At 35.2% G+C, this 22,646-nt stretch overlaps 1 protein-coding gene across 1 annotated transcript in view; it reads right to left on the reverse strand.

The window, feature by feature from the left end:
- Window positions 1-22,646, reverse strand: part of STXBP4 (syntaxin binding protein 4) — a 195,686-nt gene that overhangs the window by 152,318 nt on the left and 20,722 nt on the right. Inside the window, exons 4-7 of the mRNA XM_008074470.1 lie at window positions 14,019-14,125; window positions 13,618-13,834; window positions 11,812-11,890; window positions 2,927-3,021 (exon numbers count right to left, since the gene is read on the reverse strand). Coding sequence (XP_008072661.1) covers window positions 2,927-3,021; window positions 11,812-11,890; window positions 13,618-13,834; window positions 14,019-14,125 — 498 coding nt within the window. The remainder of the gene's footprint in view (window positions 1-2,926; window positions 3,022-11,811; window positions 11,891-13,617; window positions 13,835-14,018; window positions 14,126-22,646) is intronic.

A 22,646-nucleotide genomic window follows, 5' to 3' on the forward strand; every position in this document is an offset into this window, starting at 1 on the left:
AGCAGGAAACTATGGAGGGAAGGAGAGATGGGGAAGTGGGATTGACAGTAGTGAAAATCTGCCTGGGGAAGGTCGGGTACACTTCATCAACAAGGGTACCTGCACAGTGAATACCTAACCCTGAAATGTATCCCACAATTTTAAAATAAAAAAATTTTTTAAATTAAAAAAAAATAATTAATTAGTCAAAATCCTTTTCTCATGAAACCTTATTATAATGCAAATTATCTAGATGCTGTAATATATTTATAGAAGATAAAAGAAAAATATTTTATTTCATCTAAATACTTGATCACATTGGGCTTACTTATTACTGAATAGCAATATGTTAAAATGTAATGAGGTTGGGCTTGGTAGCTCAGCCTGTAATCCCAGTACTTTGGGAGACTGAGGTGAGTGGATTGCCTGAGCTCATGGGTTCGAGACCAGCCCTGGTAACTTGGCGAGACCTCATCTCCACAATAAACCAAAAATTAGCTGGGCATGGTAGTATGCACCTGTAGTTTCAGCTACTTGGAAGGCTGTGGTGGAAGGATTACCGGAGCCCAGCAGTTCGATGCTGGAATGGCTATGAGCATGCCACTGCACTCCAGCCTGGGTGACACAGTGAGACTCCAACTCAAAAAAAGAAAAAAAAATGTAATGAATAAAGTTCAATGTGTCTACAAAGTGGCACTAAAATAGAAGAACCTATTTCAAATTGAAGTTGTACTGATATTATTACATTAATAAAGTAGCTATGCAAAAAAGTTATAGTAGTTTAGAAAATAATTTGGGTGGACAGAAGTTAATGTGGAGTTTAGAAAAAAATTTATTAATTGAAATACAGTTTCAAACTCTGAAAACAAAGAATGCTTTACTAAGTAAAGTCATGAAAGAATAAGGGCAGAGAGACTAAATTTATACTGAATCTGTGTTTCCTTTCTTTAAAACTGTAATTTTATTTTTCTACAAAAATAATTTGCTTAGGCTTAAGGGGAACCAAAACCTGGAATTCTGATTTAATAGTCAAGCAACCCATACTTCTCAGGCTCAATATAAGTTTAGATTTTCAACTCTCTTAGTACATTAATCAGATCAAAAATAATATCATATGCTAGAAAAATTTAAACCATGTAAAAGAATAAAGTTTTCCAAGTAAAGTAGTTAGCTGGAAAATTTTCTCCTTCATTCAGAGGAACAATATTACATCTTGTATGTTCAGAAATGTATATTAAATCAATATCATTAAAAGAATAATTATTCATGTTTAAGTATATAATAGACATATCTCAAGTACTCTATTTTTGAAAACGTTAACATTAACTGATTGCAGACTATGCCAGAACTTACTTTTTAGCCACAAAAAAAGAACACAGGTTAGCAAAAGATACTCAGGATTTTGAAAATAAAAGGGAGACACCTCAAGGATCTAAGTAATTGAAAAGTTTTACTGAGCACAGGTCCAGGTATTTAAACAGTGGTAGGTAATACAGGGTCTGTGGTGAAGATGCTTATATTTTCAATGATAAAACAAGATTCACAGAATATTATAGGGTACTACAAAGTGATTGAGTGCTAGCAATGCACAAAAGAAGGCAACATTGGCCTGAACTATATATAATAGTTAGAGAAGTCTGGATGAAGGAGACGAAATTGAATGATGGGGCTCAAGAGATGGTGCCTCAAAATATGGCACCTTGGCATTTGAGAAAAGAGCAGAAGCAGGAAAGTCTTTCTTACCTTCTTTCACCACTTCTCCCTTGAAGTGAGCCACAAAACCTAGTTGACCTTCCCCTAAAAGTAGATTTTAAGACCTTTATTCCAGAGGGGACCTCCTTACACTCAGAAGAAACACAAAGACGCCAAGAAGAATCTGAACAAACAGGCTAAATTCCCTCCAGATCATACCCTTTTGTCTTTGCACGAATGTCCATAAAAATGCAATTTTCCCTGTTTCACTGGGTTTTCATTTCTGAAGGTTCTTATGTCATGTCAAACACTTATTAAATACATTTGTGTGCTTTCTTTCTTGTTAATTTGTCTTTTGTTTTAGGCGTCTTAGCCACAAACCTAGTGATGGGTAAGCAAATAAATCTCTTCTCTGTATGAGTCATAATTTAACTCATTAAATTATGGGTAAGATTCAAATCAGCAACAAGAAGGGTACTATTATAGGACCAACCAGAGGTATGGAAATGAGAATAAACAGTTCGTATGCATTATTCTAGCTATGCATTTTCATACTCTCCCTTAAATGCAAAAACACCTTACCCACAAAAACTGACAGAGGTTGAAGACCTTCAGCACTATATCCATTGTACATTAACAAAAAAAGTAGCACATTTTTCCTATCAGATCCCTTCTAACCTGATAAATTTTCAAGTGATTTTCTGCCTTTAATTTTTCTTTTTTAATCATTTTAAGTTTCTTTTACATATAGAAAGTCTCAATGTTTCACTCTTCTCAAGACTATTTTTGGGTGCCTTAGTATACTGCTATCATCTTTTTATATATAGTTAGGCATCTGACTATTTTGTTCTTTAGAATTCAGTTTCCCTTTACTTTACAAAAAAATTGAGTACTGGAGTATCACTTCATTGCACTTACTGCTATTACCTATGAAGCCCAAAATATTTTGTTGCAATTTTTTCCATGTTTCCTTTGATTGTAGATTATAAAACATCGTATCTGTCTTACTCCCAGAGAAGAGGAAAATGATTGATCTGAATTTAGCTGCAAAAGGTTTTATTTCTATTTTGTGCTAGTAAACTACCATGAACTGCCAAACTCTAACATAAATTAAATAATTTAAAACCAAACTGCTATCCATATAATTACAAATAAGTAATTTCAAGTGACTAATGACTCCAGTGCTTTATCTTCTCATATAATGAGAGAATACCAGGAGTTTTCTTATAAGAAAATGAAAATTTAAAGGATTTACCATTTCCAGTTTTTCTGCCTTAAGGCGAACAGAGGGATTTAGGGAAATCTTCTTTCCTTGTAGCCCATAATTATCAGTCCAGGCAGGAGTAATATCTAAGAGACAACAGGGTGCACATTAATTGGAAATTTAATTGGAATAGAAATTTTCATTTGACAGGATATAGTCTGGGTTCCTGCTGTGCAAAAATAATTCCAACTAATCAGTTGACAGCTTTTACTTCTGTTTTCATGATTGCTTTTTTCTTTAAATCTAAAATTTATCATATAAACCAGATTCACTTGAGTTCTAAAAGATATAATATAAAGAGTAGACTGTTGTACACTGAGAACTTCCACAGAAATATTAACTTAAAAGAGAAACACACATCTCACCACTACCTTCATTACCTTAATACCTTAAAAAGATAAAAAGTCTTGTTCAAAAAAAGTAAAATCATATTAGATATTCAAAAACATTATGGTATTTCTTTGACTGGCAAAAGTAGTTTTGTAATGTGTATTTTGAAAGTACTCTGGAAAATGCAAATCATTCCAAGTTTGCACAGCATGTAAGATATAGATTGTGAACTTTGAGCTAAAAACCTGATTTCTTACTTTAAGGACAGATTATATTTCAAATAGCAAAATGAACTTTCAAGAGTTGTGGATCACACACTTCTCACCAGTTTTGCCACATCTTCTCACTATACCTTGAATATTTACATGCCTTTGTCCTTGTTGCGTGAGTAAGGAACCAGGTGCTACAAAGGACTAGAACATGAAAAATTATTTGTTCTAAACCGCCAAACTTTGTAAAATTAATTCCTGTAATTCATGTTGATCCTTACTATCTAAATTGTCACCATTCTGAATACACTTTTAAATGGTATTTTACTAGTTCTACATAGAAACAAGAGGAAGGAGAGAAAACTTTTTAAAATGTCACATCTTTATGCAGTGTTTTAATTTTTTTCAGTTTCTCAGAGCATCTGTCTCTAAGTACAAAATGATTTGCATTCTCTTAAGAACATAAGAAGTGCATATGAAAATAAATAGTCTTCCTCTAAACCTTTAACACATCCTTAACATTCTATGTAAAAATCTTTAATATAGCTTATAGGTGTCAAGATTTTAAAAATGTGGTTACTGACTTTTAGCTTAAAACTAAATTTGAAGAACTGATTTTGATTTTATAACATAATTTTTATAATTCTGATAAAAGCAAGTAAATCTCCTTTGTTTTCACGATGCCAAATTGGTGGCTATAGGTTAAAATGTGTGTGTGTGTGTGTGTGTGTGTGTGTGTGTGTGTGTGTGTGTCTGTACACATAAATATAGTTTTTTCTTTTCTTTAAAGAGAAATTCTGTGTCACACCTAAAGTATGACATTAAATATCAGCATGGAGTGGAATGGCATGGAAGACAAAATATCAGATAAGCCAAACTTTAATTTTCATTCTTTAAGGTTTGGAGAGGATCTTGACAATGATTTCCAGCTTGGTGCTTGATGTGCAATTAAAGCACACTAACACTAGGTGGACCCAAGCTAATCTCAGACAAAGACTAACTCTAGGCTTGAATTATTCATTTCACCTATAAGTGTGTGGAAGGGTTGCAGAGGGGTGAGAGCAAGGGGAAGAGAGAAGCATGCGAAAAAAGACAGGGACACATATAATATTCACACACACCAAAGCATGTGTTCTCATTTGTTTTCCTACATCAGGGTGTAAAAATTAACTATTTTCACTAACACTGAAAATAATGGAAGATTAACTCTATTAATGCTTCCTTCTAGCAAGACAGTAGCTATTTATGAGAGGGGGACCCAAAAAACAGGAATTACTTCTTGGAGGGTGGGCCCCTTGTAGTACAGGTTTCCCTTGCTAGGAACCCATTGGCGTCAGTGTACCTATTAGCTACCGTTGTGAGCGGCTGCATTCTGCTTTGCTGCAAAGTATTCAGTGAATTTTCTTTTTTGGAGATTCTTTCAACGTGTTTACCCATTTCATGATGGGTGATTTACAAGCACAGCTGCCCACACCACACTGACTGTTCAGCAGTTTTTGACCAAAAACAGCATGACCCTGGTGCCTCGCCCTCCCTGTCCACCCAATTTCGCCCTGAGTGACTGTTTTTTGTTTTTGGTTTCTCTAGATGAGAAAAGTCCTCAAAGAGGAACATTTTGCTGATGTGGAAGAGGTGAAACAAAAAACTGCAGAAGTACTAAAACACATCAAAATTGGTGAGTTTAAAAACTGTTTTGAGCAGTGGAAAAGTATCTGGATAGGTGTATTGCATCAAACAGAGAGTACTTTGAAGGTGACTGAAGTATAAAACACATTTTTAATAAATTCTGTTTGTGGGGGGCATACATATATAATAGTTCTTCACAATATTAATCTTTACCATAACCACAATGACATAGGTGTTATTATTTCCATTCCAAAGATGAAAAGACCAAGACCAGAAAAAGTTAAAAAAAATTAGCCCAAGTTCACATAGCTAGTACATTACAATGTCAGGATTCTGATCTTGTGACTCCAGAAACCACTGTTGGTAAATGCACTAACATTTTTCACCATTAATTTGCTCATCTGTAAAGTACAGATAATAAAATAGACTGCCTCACAGGATTTGTAAACTATTGTGAAAATTATAAAGTATTGTTAATATTAACCCTGAAACACTGCATTAATATAAAATTTAATGTACTAACCCCCATTTAATGCAATTAGGGCTTATGAAAAATGTCTTTTTTTTTCATAGTCAACTTAAACTTCTACTTTTGTGTTAGACTTTTAAGAGGGTTTGTGCATAAATCAAGCATAGATTGTCAATTAAGAGTCGCTTATCTTGGAAAGCCTCTCATAGACCATTTTCCTCATTTGACAATGACATCTCTGTATTCCAGTCGCAAGTTCTTATTTGCTCCTTACTGGGAGAGTGAGACTTTTCAGAGTATGGTTTATTATTCTCTTGGATCTTCTGTTCCTATTCCTCTTTTTAGGAGGAGAAGAAAGGGAATGTTTTATAATGGAAGAATCAGAACCATAGGATTAGCACCATGAACCCCGAATGAATGTTTTCCTCATCACAACTTTGTTTCAGTTTCAAAAGACTTGGTGCAGAGGAATTAAGCCTTGTGCTATTAAAAAGTAATGACAGTATTTCTTCATGCAACAATTATTTACTGACATCCTTAGGAATGTCTCAGATATACTTTTAGCTCACTTACAAACTTATGGCAATGAAAAAAATTGGATTTTGAAATAAATTTGTTAATAGGTTAGTTTTTGAAAACTTTTAAGTGTTATGTGAATTTTAAAAATTCTAACCAACTTTTATACTTTGGAAAGATTTTGAGATGAGAACAGAGGTAGAACTACCTTGTTATGTTTATTTCTGTTGAGGTTAACATTAAAACTTGTTTATATATATTTCTTTAATTAACACAAACTAACTGAAGAAGTCTAGGAGTGATAGTTAATTTGTAATTTGGAACAATATATAATTAAGTACTTATAACAGGCAAATCACAACATACATAAGTCATCTAGAGATATTTTAGAGGTGACTTTGCCTTTCTGTTCAACCCCCAGAAATATCTCGCCTACTTTATGTGGAAGAAAATGGGACTGAGTTAATGCTATTTTTACCCTAGAAAAATGTTCCATTTTAATTGCATTTCAATATTTTCTTTACATATAACTTATTCACTTAAATCTATTTTTCACTAATCTATTTTTCCAACTCAAAATTTAGTTTGATTTTAAAGATGTGGGGTACAATTCAGGATTAGGCATGTAAGTGTTTATCATATAGGTAGTCTGGGCCTCCCATTGATCCTCTCTTCACCCAGTTTGGGATCAGGTACCTTAGTGATGCTATGTGACACTGCCCACCGTCACCTGGCAGTGTCCTGCTACTGACAATCCCTATCTTGTAGTATTATGATAGGTGTTCAGGGTCACTTATGAGTGGGAACATATGGTACTAATTCTTTGTTTCTGTAATAGATCACTGAGTATGATGGATTCTAAATCCATTCCAAGTTACTCTGAAGTCCATACTTTTGTCCTTCCTTATGGCTGCATAATATTCCATTGTGTATATGTACCACATTTTAAAAATCCAGTCCACATTCAATAGGCAGCATGGTTAGTTCCATGTTTTTGCAATTGTGAATAGTGCTGCAATAAACATGTGTGTGCAGGTATCTTTTTTGTAGAATGATTTGAGTTCCTCCCAGAAGGAGAATTGCTGGGTCATAAGGAAGGTCAATTTTTAGATCTTTTAAAATTTGCCACACTGTTTTTCACAGAGGTTGTATTAATTTAACTCTCATCAACAGTATAGAAGCATTCCCTTTTCTCAGCATTCTCTCCAGCATCTGTTGTTTTTTGAGTTATTAATGATGGTCATCCTAACTGAAGTTATGTGATATCTCAGTGTGGTTTTGATTTGCATTTCTTTGATGATTAGTGAGGCTGAACATTTTTTAAATGTATCTGTTGGCTGCTCATATATCTTCTTTTGAGAAGTGTCTAATCATATCTTTTGCCCACTTTTTTTTTTTTTGAGTTGGAGTCTCACTCTGTTGCCCAAGCTGGAGTGCAGTGGCACTCTCACGGCCACTGCAGCCTCAACCTGCTGGGTTCAGGAGATCCTTCCACCTCAGCCTTCCAAACAGCTGAAATTACAGGGACGTGCCACAATGCCCCACTAACTTTTTGATTTATTGTATAGATAAGGTCTCATCATGTTGCCCAGGCTGGTCACAAACCCATGGGTTCAGTCAGGCAATCCTTTCGCCTCTGCCTCCCAAAGTACTGGGATTACAGGTGTGAGCCACTGTGCCTGGCCTTTTGTCTACTTTTTTTTTTTTTGAGTTGAAGTCTCACTCTACTGCCGAGGCTGGAGTACAGTGCCACACTCACGGCCACCTCAGCCTCAATCTGCTTGACTGAGGTGATCTGTCCACCTCAGCCTTCCAAGGCTGAGCATTTTTTAAATGTATCTGTTGGCTGCTCATATATCTTCTTTTGAGAAATGTCTAATCATATCCAAGTAGCTGAAACTATAGGTGTGAGCTACCAAGTCCGGCTTATTTTTTGATTTATTGTAGAGATGAGATTTCACCAAGTTGCCCAGGCTGGTCTTGAACCCCTGGCCTCAGGCAATCCTCTTGCCTCAGCCTCTCAAACTGCTGGGATTACAGGCTTGAACCACCGCACCCAGGCCTTGCCTACTTTTTAAATAGGGTTGTCTGTTTTTTTCTTTTTGGTACATCCTTGTAGATCCTGGATATTAAGCTTTTTTCAGATATACAGTGGCAAATATTTTTCCCCATTCTGTGGGCTGTCTCCCCACTCTCTTGATGATTTCTTTTGCTTTGCAGAAGTTTTTCAGTTTGATGAGGTTCCACTCATCTATCTTATCTTTTGCATTGATAGAAGACTTTGGCAAAGTCTCAGAGTACAAAATCAGTGTGCGAAAGAGAGTCACATTCCTATGCATCAACAACAAACAGGCAGAGAACCAAGTAAAAAGCACAATCTCATTCACAATAGACACACAAAAAATAAAGAAATACCTTGGTATCTTCCTAGCCAGAGATGTGAAAGAACTTCATAGCAAAACTACAAAACACAGCTCAAAGAAATCAAAGAAGCACAACAATGATGATTCTTCCAATCCAATCTACAGATTCAACATAATAACCATTAAATTACCAACATCATTCCTCTCAGACCTTGAAATCACAATACAGAAATTCATATAGAAACATAAACAACCATGAATAGCCCCCCCCAAAAATACTCAGCAAAAGAAAAGCAGGAGGCATCACACTTCCAGGCTTTAAAGTTTATTATAAGTCTACAATAATCAAAACAGCCTGGTATTGGTATAAGAACAGGCACATAGACCAATGGAACAGGATAGAGATTTCAGAAGCAAACCCTCAATTTCTCAACCAACTCATTTCTACAAAGCCTCCACCAACAACCAATGGGAAGAGGAGAACCTATTCAGTAAATGGTGCTGGGAAAACTGGCTGACCACAACAGAAGATTGAAACAGGACCCCTACCCAAACACAAAAATCAACTCTAAATGATCAAAGACCTAAACGTAAAACCTAAAACTATAAGAACCTTAGAAAATGCAGGAGACACTCTTACAGAAATTGGAATGGGCAACAAATACCTGATCAAAATCCCAAAAGTCCATACCATAAGAATATCATTTCTTATAGCCATGGGTATAAATTTACCTTAGTTTATTTATTATTTTGGGATATCTTTGATCTAATCAGACCTGCTTCTTAGAGTCACCTGACATCCAACTCATCCTTAGTTCTCTGCCTTGGCTCGCAGTGCTTTCTTAACTTGGGATAATCTCTTGCCTTCAACCACCAGTGGATGCTTACCACTTCTTTCAAGATTTGCACGTTGAACTTTTGCCAATAAATTTTTCTTAATTTCTACATACTGTGACAGGTCTCTTACGATACACTTGTTTTGGGGGCAAGAGGAAGAACACAAAATTGAATCAAGAGTTAGAAGTTTTTACCTCTGCTCTAAAAACACGCCCTAGAATATTATCTGAGATACACACTAGTCTATAGGGTCTTCATTATGAATAATAATAACAGGAAAATGTACTTAGCATATACCATTTACCAATTACAACGTAAGTGCCTGAACTGCATGATCTCATTCAATCCTCATAAAAACCCCATGAGACAACTATTTCAAGATTACACAGCTAATAAGATGGAAACAAATGTTTCTAGGTCTAAATTTGCATTCAGAGCTGATGGTAACTACTGTGCCTTCCCTATACTAAATATATATTACTCACTCACGATTTCCTTCCTTAGTCCACTTTGTTCATTCTTTACATGATTTGTGTAAATGTGTTATTCATCTATAAGACAGTATGCTTTTTAAAGTAACATAACTAGTCACAGCCTGCTCCAATTAACATGGAACACTGCAAATAGTAACTACTCAATAAAATGAACACACACATATACATCTAATAAACAAATACATACATGTATGCTTGATTGTTTTCTAATTTGCATAACTAAGATTTTTAATCTTACATTTTATTTTACAATACACTATTAAGTAGCTTACAGAAAATATTCTAATTCCTTTATAATTCCCACTGTACTGTTTTCTTTTCTTTCTTTTTTGTTTTTTGTTTTCTGAGTTGGCGTCTCACTCTGTTGCCCAGACTGGAGTGCAGTGGCCGCTCCCGGCCACCGCAGCCTCGACCTCCTGGGCTCCAGCGATCCTTCTGCCTCAGCCTTCCAAGTAGCTGGAACTACAGGCGCGCGCTACCACGCCTGGCTAATTTTTGATTTATTGTAGAGATGAGGGCTCGCCAAGTTGCCCAGGCGGGTCTCAAACCCTTGGGCTCAGGCAATCCACTCACCTCAGCCTCCCAAGGTAGGGGATTACAGGCTGAGCCACCGAGCCCAGCTTGTACTGTTTTCTACACACAAAACATACTCAGTAAATGCTTACTGAATAAATAAATGGCTAAGAGAGGCACTGAGCATTTCAATTACTTTAAAAATTAAAAACATATTACATAAATGTTACACATTAATATTTTATGATATAGTCAAGGAAAACAGTGTTTTGACTTCCATCATCTAACAACTTTGATTGTTATCTCTTCACAGCTGTTTGTTTCATTTATCCATCTTTTTCTTCTCTCATGGGTTCTCAGTTTAAAATAACAACAGTACATCAAAAGATTGAAAATTAATTACACAAGGGGTATAATGCTAATAAAGTTTCTAAGAGTCAATAAATCCTACTAAGTAAAAAGTTGGACTGGGCTTGGTGACTCATGCCTATAATCCCAACCCTTTGGGAGGTGGAGGTAAGAGGATTGCTTGAGGGCAGGAGTTCAAGACCAGCCTGATCACCATAGCAAAGCTTTATCTTATAAAACATAATAAATAAATAAATAAATAAATAAAGGTCACAGAACTTATGGCTAAAGGGTGCTATTAACTAACTAGTAAGTACTGTTCAAATCAGCATAAAATACTATGGTATCTAATATAAACTACTGTAAAGATTGGTAGTTATGTAATTTAAACTAACTCTTCCTTATTTTTCAATTCTTATCTAAATAACACTATAAAAATTAAATTAAAAATTTAGCTGCATGTAATTGGCTTTTTGTTTATATTAAGTATAGCTTTTTTATTGTAGTTACATTTTAATTTGGGAGATAATTTCATGGAGGAGACTTTTTCTTGATATTTGAGCCAATAAACATTTTACAGTCTGACAAGAATCCTTTTTTTTTGTTTTATGGCTAGCTTAGATAATTAGTGCTTTATTGTTTTAAGAAGTCATTAAGATTTCTTAATTTCATTTAAGATTCATTAAGAATTAATAATAATGAATTTACAGTACTGATGTCCTTTCTAACTTATAATAATATGATTTCTTAAAAAAAAAAAAACTACATTTCTTTTCTTAAGCTATGCTCCCTTCTCTAATGTGTTTTCTGAAAGGTGCATTTAATATACCTCGTCAGTATTTCACTAAAGGACATGGTAACCTAATCTTGATTTATAAAATAATTTTCATTATTTGATTTCAACAATTCACTAATTATTATAGCTTCATAAGTAATGTTATAATAATGCATCTTTTAAAATTTCAACCCTTTGTTCAGTGAAAATTCCAATAAAAGTCATAATCTATCAGGGATCACTGGACAACACATTAATTTTACTCTTTTATTCATCAAAGGAAAAAAGACATAATGCACCCTTCTTTAAAGTCTATTAAGTCACATTATGTGCTCCTCACTGAGAGAGAATAATTGGAAAAAAAAAACAGGAAAGAGAAATTAAAAGTGCATTTACCTGTATTAGAGATGTCTGTAGAACTGTTTACTGAAGAAGTAATTGGAATCTGTCCTGTTTTGTTGTATCCAGTTTTTATCTGTGAAAGAAAATGAGGAGCATGCCATGCCATTTTCTTAAGTAGGTCAAAGACCAGAATGGAAGTTCATGTTAACATACAAAAGAATGGTTAAAGAGATTAAAGCGATATTCCAAAAATATGAAACTTCTAAAATCTTGGTATATTCATCTTCAAACAAAGCAATTCAGAATTAAAGGTAACAATTGCTTTCAGCTCCACCATGTCCAAGAATAACAAAATATAAGGTTGCACATCTTGTCTTTTAAAAGGCATTAAACCTCAAAATGACAAAGTATAAGGGACTGACAGAAAAATCTCATACTTCATCTCTGATCAGCAGATATCTGAAAATGAAGTTACCTATTGACTAAAATGTTACCTATTGACTAAAAGCTCACTTGAGTTTTCTATTTTATTGTATAGCTAACAGATTAAAGTATTTTCTTTTTTTTGAGTTGGGGTCTCACTCTGTTGCCTAGACTGGAGTGCAGTGGCATACTCCTGGCCACCGTAGCCTCGACTGCTGGGCTCTGGTGATCCTTCCACCTCAGCCTTCCAAGTAGCCGAAACTATAGGCACACGCTACCACGCCTGGCTAATTTTTGACATTGTAGAGATGAGGTCTCGCCAAGTTGTCTGGGTGGGTCTTAAACCTGTGGACTCAGGCAATCCACTAGCCTGGGCCTCCCAAAGTGCTGGGATTATCCCAAAGTGCTGGGATATAGCCACCGAGCCCAGCTATATATCCTATGTGAACTGTGATTTGTGAAGTGTTAGGACACTGTAGGAGTTAGTAATTGATTGTATTACTTTTTTTTTTTTTTAAGTTAGAGTATCACTCTGTTGCCCAGGCTGGAGTGCAGTGGCATGCTCACGGCCACTGCAGCCCCAACGTGTTGGACTCAGGAGATTCTTCCACTTCAGTGATTATAGTAATTTTGATATAGAAAATCCCCATCTTGAATGATTCTAATAAGGTGAATTTTATATCTATATATAATTTTTTTTAAATAAACACCCCATTCTGTTGCCCAGGCTGGAGTACAATGGTATGATCATAGCTCACTACAGCCTTGAACTCCTGGGCTCAGTGATCTTCCTTCTCAGCCTCCTAAGTAGCTTGGATTACAGGCTCAAGCTACAACACCCAGCTAATGTTTTAATTTTTTGTAGAGACAGGTCTCAGTAGGTTGCCCAGGCTGGTTTCTAACTCCTGGCTTCAATTTGCCCAAATTGCAGGTGTGAGCCCCCACACCTGGCCAGGATGAACTATATTCTAGCAAACACATGCAAGGGATCAATATCCACCTACACTGAATGATTGGGACTGGCCTCACTGTGTAAGAGAGAAGTTAAAAAAAAACAAAAGGAAGAATGCCTGACTTCAGTCAAATAGAGAATAGGAATGGTAAATAAATGAACCATTTTGAGACTGTCTGAAACTAAATATGACATTTCTAACATAATTTTGAGTAATATCTAGGCATATCTTTATGGGACCATTTTGCCATGCTGGTATTTTGTAACTGATCATGCTTCCAGACACAAAAACATTGACTTAGATCTTATATTTATTGACAACACAGCATAAAAATCTTAAACCAAAAAAAGAAAAAAAATATTTCAAATAAATACTAATTTGTTAACAAACAGTTGTGCTGAAAATACAATTCAATATGTGTTGAATCAACATAAAAACAGAATATTTATAGACTGCATATATATACAGAGAAATTTAAGATTACCTGACTTATCTCAAAAGAAGGTAAAATGGCATTGTTAGTTTTGGGAGTGGATGAAGTCTTTGGAATTAGTATTTCAGAGGGAGAAGAAACAAGACTAAGTGTTGAGGCTTGAGGTCCATATTCTGAAGCTTCTACAAGAGATGTACACGATAGGTTTTCTGGATGACTGCCATCACATTTTTGTCTTATGAATCCTATCTCCCAAGCCGATTCTGACCTAGTATTGAAAAGAAATCACTTTATGGATATACTCTGAATATAGTACAACTGAATTCTAAGATAATGTTTCAAATATCATTAACAATATTTCTTACAGTCTAAAGTACTTAAGACACTTTAAATTACAAATTTCATGGAGATATGCTAAATGACACATTCTATTTAATACATAGCATAGTTACCTCAACTTGGCTCTGGTAATTATGCTTTTTGCTTCTTCAAATGAAACACCAATCATGGATTCCTTGTTCACTGACACAAGTTGATCTCCTGGCTTTAAACGACCATCCTAACAGAAACAGTAACATTTATAAAGAAACTAATTAAATTTTTAAAAAATCAATTGATGCAATTAAAGCAATCAAAAGTTGTTATGAAGAATGTCTTCTAAAAAAGAGTAGAAAAAAAATCTCGGAGAACAGCAACAGCAAAATGTTTTGATTAAAACCTGGTTTGGCAATATACATAAGTAAAATGTTTTATGTATTCATGAATAAATTTACATGCTAAGGAATCCTGAATATATTAAGACATAGGCTGGTACACAAGGAAAAGACATGTATTTCAAAAGCTCAGTACTATAGGACTGACAAAGCTGACTCTGTGATAGAGTAGGCCAAAGAATTATGGGATATTTCAGAATGTAAGACTCACTATAGCGTCTGTCCATTCCACACCATTTCTCCCACCAAACTGTTCAATGTGGATTTATCTGGCATTTAAATTTTTAAAAATTTAGTCGATGATCTTAATTATGTTGATTTTAACTCATATGTCAGCTCATGATCAAACATTTTCACTGGATCTTTATTAGATCCCTCCCATGACTAAGGCCCAGTTGGCTGTGCATTTGGTGTTAGCCATGTCCTGCTAATAATGACCAATTCTAACGAATGCCTAGAGTTGTCCTTGCTAAGCCCTAGGTCGGCTTATAACTAGCCTAACTGAATAGGACAAAGCATATCAGGTACAAGATTTAATGTAGTTTTTAGGCAAGTTTTCAGTTTTTATTTGTTTTTTTCTCAGAATTCATTCAAACTTGAAAAGAAGAGTAAGCTTTCTTCTTTTACAGTTACTAAGATACTTCCCTAATATTAGTACAAAGGCAGAAAACATTATTTCTATAACTACAGAAAAGCTTATATGGTTAAAGGTAGATTTTTCACCTTGCTAGTATTTAAGTAACTTCTACAAATTCAAGGAAACATCTTTCTTTAAAGTCTTACCTACTAAAATATATACCTTATATAACTGATGTTAGATCTAAACTGCATTATTTATCATAGAGGTGATTTATGATTAGTTTCTTCATAAATAACAGTAGTTATTATGGTTTTTGAAAAATACATGTAGTGCTAGCTCTTCCATTGATTAAAGAATACATAGGAAAACAACTAAATAAATATAAAACATTCATCAAAGGATTTTATAGGAGCATATTTCAAGTACTGTGTAAAAGACTATAATCTAAATACATAATGATCCTATGATCCTTCTGAAACGTAAACATTTTTAAAAAAAACTTAAACCAAAAGAGGTAATTTAATTTTAAATATATACAATTTGAAAACAAATTTGGATTTTATATAAATACATCATTATATCTAGCATTTTAACACACAGCAGCTATATTCATAAGTGATTTTTTCCCCTTACATTTGATAAATTTATGGGGGAAATACAAAATAGTGATGCTAGAAAAGAAGAAGCAACCAAGAAAGTATGAATCCTACAAGTGCAATAAAACAAAAGAGCTGATTTTGTAAGGTTTTGTAAACATAGTTCTGTATTGCCTGGATCAAAATCTTATTAGAGTTTCATTACATATGCATTTAAATCAACAATATCCAGACTATACCCAAATATTTATGTACTTTTAGTTTGTAATTTAATATGTTGAATTTTTTAGGACAGTCATTCACTTAAGGTTGAGGTAAAATAGTAACAAATAAGGAAAACAACCTCTTTCCCACAGGAGAAAAGATAAAGCTAATAAAAGCTAAGGAAAAATAAACACAAAATACTGCAGAGGGCTTATTTCTGGGGGAGGAAAAAGGGAAGAGGGATGCACCAGGGAAAAACACCTAGGAAGCCTCAACGGTACTTAAATTTTCTATTTCTCAAATCACTCTAAGTGGAGTCACAGGTGTTAATTACATTTCATAAGTTGGATATGTGTTTCAGTATCCTTTTGTATGGGCCAAATATTATATTATAAAAAAAAATACTCCAATCATCAAATACAAAGAAAGTTCATACTGTTTGCCCCAACTATGTACTAACTAGTTGAATTACGGTTAGGTTCTATATTCCAGAACTGGTATTGGAAGAAAGGGCCAAACAGATAGTTTCTTAATCTAATTTTTAAAATAAATAAATGTCTGTCACTGTTAAATCCAGCTCTAAACCATTTAGAATCTGCAAAACAATTCCTTATTAAAATGAGTTTAATAAAGTAGATTTTAAATGAAACTTGTACCCCAAAGACTGACAACAATTGCTGGGGGGGGGGTGAGTAGATAAAGCCCTGCATCATTTGAGCAAAGTATTCAAAGGACACTGACAAGGAAAGAAAGTTTATTTCAGAATTGTGGTGGTGGACAGTAAATATTAGGTTATTTTGTTTTAAAGTAAATGTTCCCGGATTAACAGTTCCTTCCTTTTACTAAGTTTCCTTGAAAAGGGAAAATTCTACACTCATGTCCAAAAGTCAGATAGCAGCCATCTTTCATGTGGGCAGGAGCCATCAAAAGCATGGCCTGAAGAGGAATGAGCATGAGGTCTGGTAATCTAATGAACTAGAATTTGAATTTTGACCTCTGCAGCTTCTAGCTAGACCTTTATAAACAATGATACAGAGAAAAAGAGATGGGAGAGGTGCACACTCTTGTCCACAAGAAAGTCAGAACTACATTCTAAATTGTGACAGGAGCTCCTGTATCTATGTATCTTAAAAAAAAAAACCACAGTTGGCTATCAAGCTCGTGGAGAGAAAGCTACAGAAAACAAGAGGTAGGCAATACAGTTAGACTCGCCTGTTACCCCCACATTCCCCCTTCAGGCTGTTCAGTATCAACAGTACAAAGGAAAAGCTCGCAGGAAGGTAATTTAACCTATTCTGTATTAAAGTACACTGATGTACCGAAGTGGTATTTTCTAGCAGGACGAGAATCAGAGAAGAAAAAAGGAATGTCTTCTGACTATGATGACTTCTGGTGTTTATATTTTTTTCTTTCTTAAAGTATTCACAGCCGTAAGTATTGCTTTTTTTTTCCCTCTATGCCTCCTAGAATAAGATCTTAGCTGATCATGTGAATTTCTGAACCTGTTAAAAATCAGAACCTGTAAATGAAAACAAAGCTGTTTCCGTAAACATCTGACATTCTAAACAAGTAAATTCTGCCCCTGTTGGATTAATGTGTATGTGCCGATACTAACTTCAGGGATATGTTGAGACCTTTTCTGTACAATCTCGATTCCAAATGGATGGACTAGAGCAACTGAGCAACTACGTGACATAGCAGGCAATGTGCTACGCATTTTCATATGTTGAACTTCAGAGTCTGAATTCTTTCACACTGACATTCATATAGATTTGAAATAATAATGTATTCCTGACCACTTAAACACTTCTGGTAAAAAAACTTCCAGCACTGGTCATTCCTGTTTATGACTTTATAGTTTTCTAAATAACAAATTGCCATATTATCAGAAACCATCTATACAGTCTGATTCTGATTTAATGAACTCATTATGCCTAAATACTAAGGAATGCTCCTTCTGCAAGCCTTCAGATTTCTTTTTCATGCTTTTACACAAGCTGTAAATTGAAGGCATCCTTCCTTTAATTCCAGTTATTGTGAAATTAGTCATTTAACTTTCTTAGCTGCAGAGTGGGGATAAATATCTATAACACAAAGCTGCTGTAAGAATCAAATGATATGTAAATGACAGCACATCATAGGTGTTAAGTAAGATGAGGTGAATCAGACTTTCATATCTGTTGTGGACAATTTTTACACTGGGAGCAAATGAAATTATGTTACTCCTCACATTGAGAACCTTTGATGGCTTCCCACTGGTAGGAAAAAGTTGAAACTCTTTAGGCTTCCAAACCTTGCACAACAAACTCTCTGCAACCTACTTTTTCTAGCCTTACCATCTATCTTCCACTCTAGCATATAATTCTTCATTCAGTTTTCCAAGAATGTTTCTCAAACCAATCATGGTCTTTCGAACCTCAATGCTTTTGCACATACCAATTTCTATCTAGAATTCTACCATCCACCCTCCTGCTTCTCTATGTGATGAACCTGACTAAACTTCACAGCTACCATTCACCCCAAACACGATCACTCCTTCATGTTTTCTCCAACTCCCACGAGTTACTTAATTGTTCTTGTTTTTTTGCTCAAAAAGCACTTTACTTACCTATATGATTGCACTTACTCTGTACTATCCTTATTTATATATCATCCCCTTCCCACCCCACATTATAACATCTTCATTCAGCCAGTCCCACACTAGAAGCACTGATTCTTTCCATTGGCCAGAACCATGTCCTTTTTTAGATTGTTTCCTTAGGAAAATGCTGGGGGGACAGTAAGTCCACGATACATAAATGGGGTCCAGTGAACAGTCTGAGGAAATTAAATGAACTATAATAGAAATAATAATGGTAAAGAAGTAAAGACAGTAACACTGTAAAGTGAGCCATCTTGGCTACTACTCCTTCAGCTCTCACCAGTGGGATTGGTTTCTTCACACTTTGTCATCCAGAGGCCCGATCTTGCTATTTATCTAAAAGCCAGGTCCCTCTGAAAGTTAAATATGCCCTACTTCAATTCTTTGTGAACAATGACTAACCACTAGCATCTATATCTGTGAAACCTTTGTCTCTACCTATAGGGCTTGAGTTTTTTAAAAAAAGTTCAGCCGGGCATGGTGGCTCATGCCTGCAATTCCAGCACTTTGGGAGGCTGAGGCGAGAGGACTGCATGAGTCCAGAGGTTCGAGACTAGCCTGGACAACTTGGCAAGACTTTGTCTCTAAAATAAATACAAAAATTAGCTGGGCGTGGTGGTGTGCACCTGAAGTTCCAGCTACTTGGAAGGCTGAGGTGGAAGGATCAGCTGAGCCCAGCAGGTTGAGGCTGTGGTAGCCATGAGTATGCCACTGCACTCCAGCCTGGGCAACAGAGTGAGACTCTGACTCAAAAATAGAAAAGGAAACATACTATCTTGAGGTTCAGGCAAAGTTGATGAAACAATCGTATCAGTGGATCATTACAAACTAAGATAGGTGATATAAAGGAAGGGAACAGAATCTAGGAGCATATGGAGAAAAAAATAAAACCTAGTCTACACTAGGGAGAGCATGGAATACATCCCTTAAAAAGTGGTCTTTAAATTGATATCTGGAAATAATAAGGCAATGGCAGGTGTTTCCCAGTCTGATGAAACAGCATATGACATGAGAAAGTAATCAGTCTCTTCCAGGAACTGAGAGAATGCCACTCTGCAAGCATACAGATAGAGAGCTGAAGAAGCAGAGGACAGATGCCACACCATAATGAGTCTTGTAGGCAACCCAGTATTAGTAAGATAGGTTGAGAGGGAAGTAGGCATGATACACAAGAGCAGACAAACATACTGAGAGGGATGATAAAAACTGATGATAGTTTAAGTTCTAGTGATGAGAATGGAGATCGATCAAGAAGACTAATGGGGCTCAAGAGATATTTAAGAGTAAAAATGTCAACAGTATGTATTAATAGACTGAATACTGTTGTTATGGGAGAGAAAGCAGTTAGGAAGCGGTTAGGTTTTCTGACTTTGTGTAGCTACATGTTGTTATTCACCAAGACTAGGTATAATGGAAGAGACCTTGTTTGGGAAGAAATGGGCAGATGAGGGTGTGGTGTGAATGCCACGAGTTCCGATTCTGAAATGTTGAGTCTGAGATGCCTTTACAAGACACAAGTGGATTTTTTTAAAAAAATTTATTTTTGTAGAAATGAGCTCTCATTATATTGTCCAGTCTAGTCTCAAACTCTTGGTCTCAAATGATCCTCCTGCTTCAGTCTCCCAGGGTGCTGGGATTTCAGATGTGAGCCACTGCACCTGGTCCCAAGTGGAAATGTTGATTAGGGCATTGAATATGTGGGATGAAGCTCAAAGGAGTACTTAGGTCAGAGAAAGGTTTAGGATTAAACTTTGAGGTTCCAGACTGAGATGGGACTGGCTGAGAGGGTGAAAAGGGCCTTAGAGTTCTCTTATTTCCTTAACTCAAAACCTAACATATTTTTTTCTCAAATTTATAGGCTGCCTCCAGTTCTGAGCTGGGAGAATCTTCTTTCCTACTTTAACTAAAAAAAAGTTTTCATAATATCCCAAGTTTGAACTGTGAACGTGTTTTTCAAAGAAACATAATATTTTGGTTCTACTCAACCAGTAATGTACTCTCATATTTGCCAGGAGGAAAACATTTGGGGTGGGTGGTGGCTAACCACGGCTAATTAAAGAAAATTCCTTTTGAGTTCCAATAATGTCCTTACAGTTTGAGAGGTTTGGAAACATACATGAAACATAATCTAGCTATAAGCTTGAGATGGCCTATGTTGTTAATTCTGAAACATTATAATGTTAAAACAAAATTACAGAATTACAGCAAGTTAAAACACTCATATGCATAAAAACTATTAACAGTTACTCAGTTCAGCAACTTAATTAAGGATAACTTAAGTTTCCTATTCTATAAATATACCTACTATGTCGAGATTGTATGTGGATTAGAAATTTATTAATATGCTAAAACAGTATTTAGAGCACAGTAAATATAAATTGTTTTGAAATAAAATTATATCAATTTTTTATTGCAGAATAAATATCCATATAGTTCATCACATTGATAAAATATTCAAAAACAAATGTAAGCACTGGAAAATTACTTATTCTACATCTTTCTCTGTTTTGGCTTTCTTTGGTCAAAGATTAATAACTCTATGCTGCTCTCTAGTGGTAAGCAGAGAATATAGTCCATTTAGATGGTTTTGCTTTTTAATACTCTTCAATGAAATTCTAAGAAAACCAACAAGAAAAAAATATGTATCTTGAGTAAAATTTCCTTAGTCTGCTATCACTGAAAGAATATACAGATAATTCGGCAACAGTGCTATCAATTTATTACTGAAACTGAAAATATTTTTCTTGGTAATAAAAAAAGTACAAATTGATGCTTGTCTAAAAAGCAAATTCTTATCACTTGTTAGGCACCTTGATCTATCACTGCATTATATCAAGTGTAGGCTAAAGATATACCTTAGCAGTACTAAGTGCATGCACACACACACACACAGCTTTCAGCTTTAAAACTAAGCAGTACTAAACATTTCAATTCTTAAAAGAACAATTTCATTTTTTTTGTTTGTTTCAATTTGTTTAAATTTACCATTTAAATATGTTCTTTAGTTAATAATTCAAATTTAATGTCAAAAATTCATATCCTTATAACATCTTTGTTTTGTTTTTGAGTTAGAGTCTTACTCTATCACCCAGGCTGGAGTGCAGTGGCATGCTCACGGCCACCACAGCCTCGATCTGCTGGGTTCAGGTGATCCTTCAGCCTCAGCCTTTCAAGTAGCTGGAACCACAGGTGTGCGCCATCATGTCCGGCTAATTTTTTGTTTATTGTAGAGACTAGGTCTCACTATGTTTCCTAGGCTGGTTTCTAACCCGAGCTCAGGAAATCCTCTTGCCTTGGCCTTCCAAAGTGCTGGGATTACAGGCGTGAGCCACTGCACCTGGCTCATTATAATATCTGAAAATTATTATATTATACTTAGAATGTAGAAGATGTCTTTTATTTATTTATTTATTTTTGAGTTGGAGTCTCACTCCCAGGCTGGAGTGCAGTGGTATGCTCACAGCCACCCCAGTGTCAACCTGTTGGGCTCAAGCTATCCTTCTGCCTCAGTGTTGCAAGTAGCCATAAGGAACTACAGGTGCAGGCTACCATATCCAGCCAATTTTATTTTATTTTATTTTATTTATTGTTGAGACGTGGTTTCATCAAGTTTCCCAGGCTGGTCTTGAACCTATGGGCTCAGGCAATCCTCTCGCCTCGGCCTTCCAAAGTGCTGGGATTACAAGCTTGACACTGGTGCCCAGCTAATGTCTTATTTTTTGAACAAGCCTGAAACAACTGAAATCATTACAACTATTTTGGAAGTTATTAGTGAAATTGGATTTTCCCCTACAAGTCAAAAAAATCCAATTGCATAGATAATTTATTGCTTGCTAAACAGTATTTGTAATGAGGAGGAGTAAGAATTAGGAGTAAAATTAGCAGGACTATTTATTTAAGCAAAAACAAAAGAACAAACTTAATGATAAGTGGATCCTTTTTCACGCTACACAGCTTGATAATAATAGAATAATTTATTAAATTCTTTATATCCCAAATCTCTCCAAAAATAAATGAAGGCAACATTCAACAAATGACATGAAATCACATTAGTAAAACAGAAGCAGCAAATAAAATTCAAGAGAAATGAGAATTCATATAAAATAACCAGGTCATTAAATTGCTGGGATTGTGCTTCAGATTTGGGACTGAGCTTTCTAGCAATCAGAGCAAAAAGGAATGTGTTACATATTTCTTACATTGAAGAGGAGACTAAGATTTTGTCAATCCTTCAAAAAAAGAAGACATTTTCTGTTCTCAAGTCTAAATCTAATTTCCCATGTAGATTCTAAATCTAGTTTCTCATATAAGCAGCTAATGAGTGATATAACTAACAAACAAGGATT

The sequence above is a fragment of the Carlito syrichta genome, unplaced genomic scaffold, assembly GCF_000164805.1.
Source record: "Carlito syrichta isolate Samal-C Ts95f unplaced genomic scaffold, Tarsius_syrichta-2.0.1 Scaffold316465, whole genome shotgun sequence".
In the NCBI taxonomy this organism is placed as follows: Eukaryota; Metazoa; Chordata; class Mammalia; order Primates; family Tarsiidae; genus Carlito; species Carlito syrichta.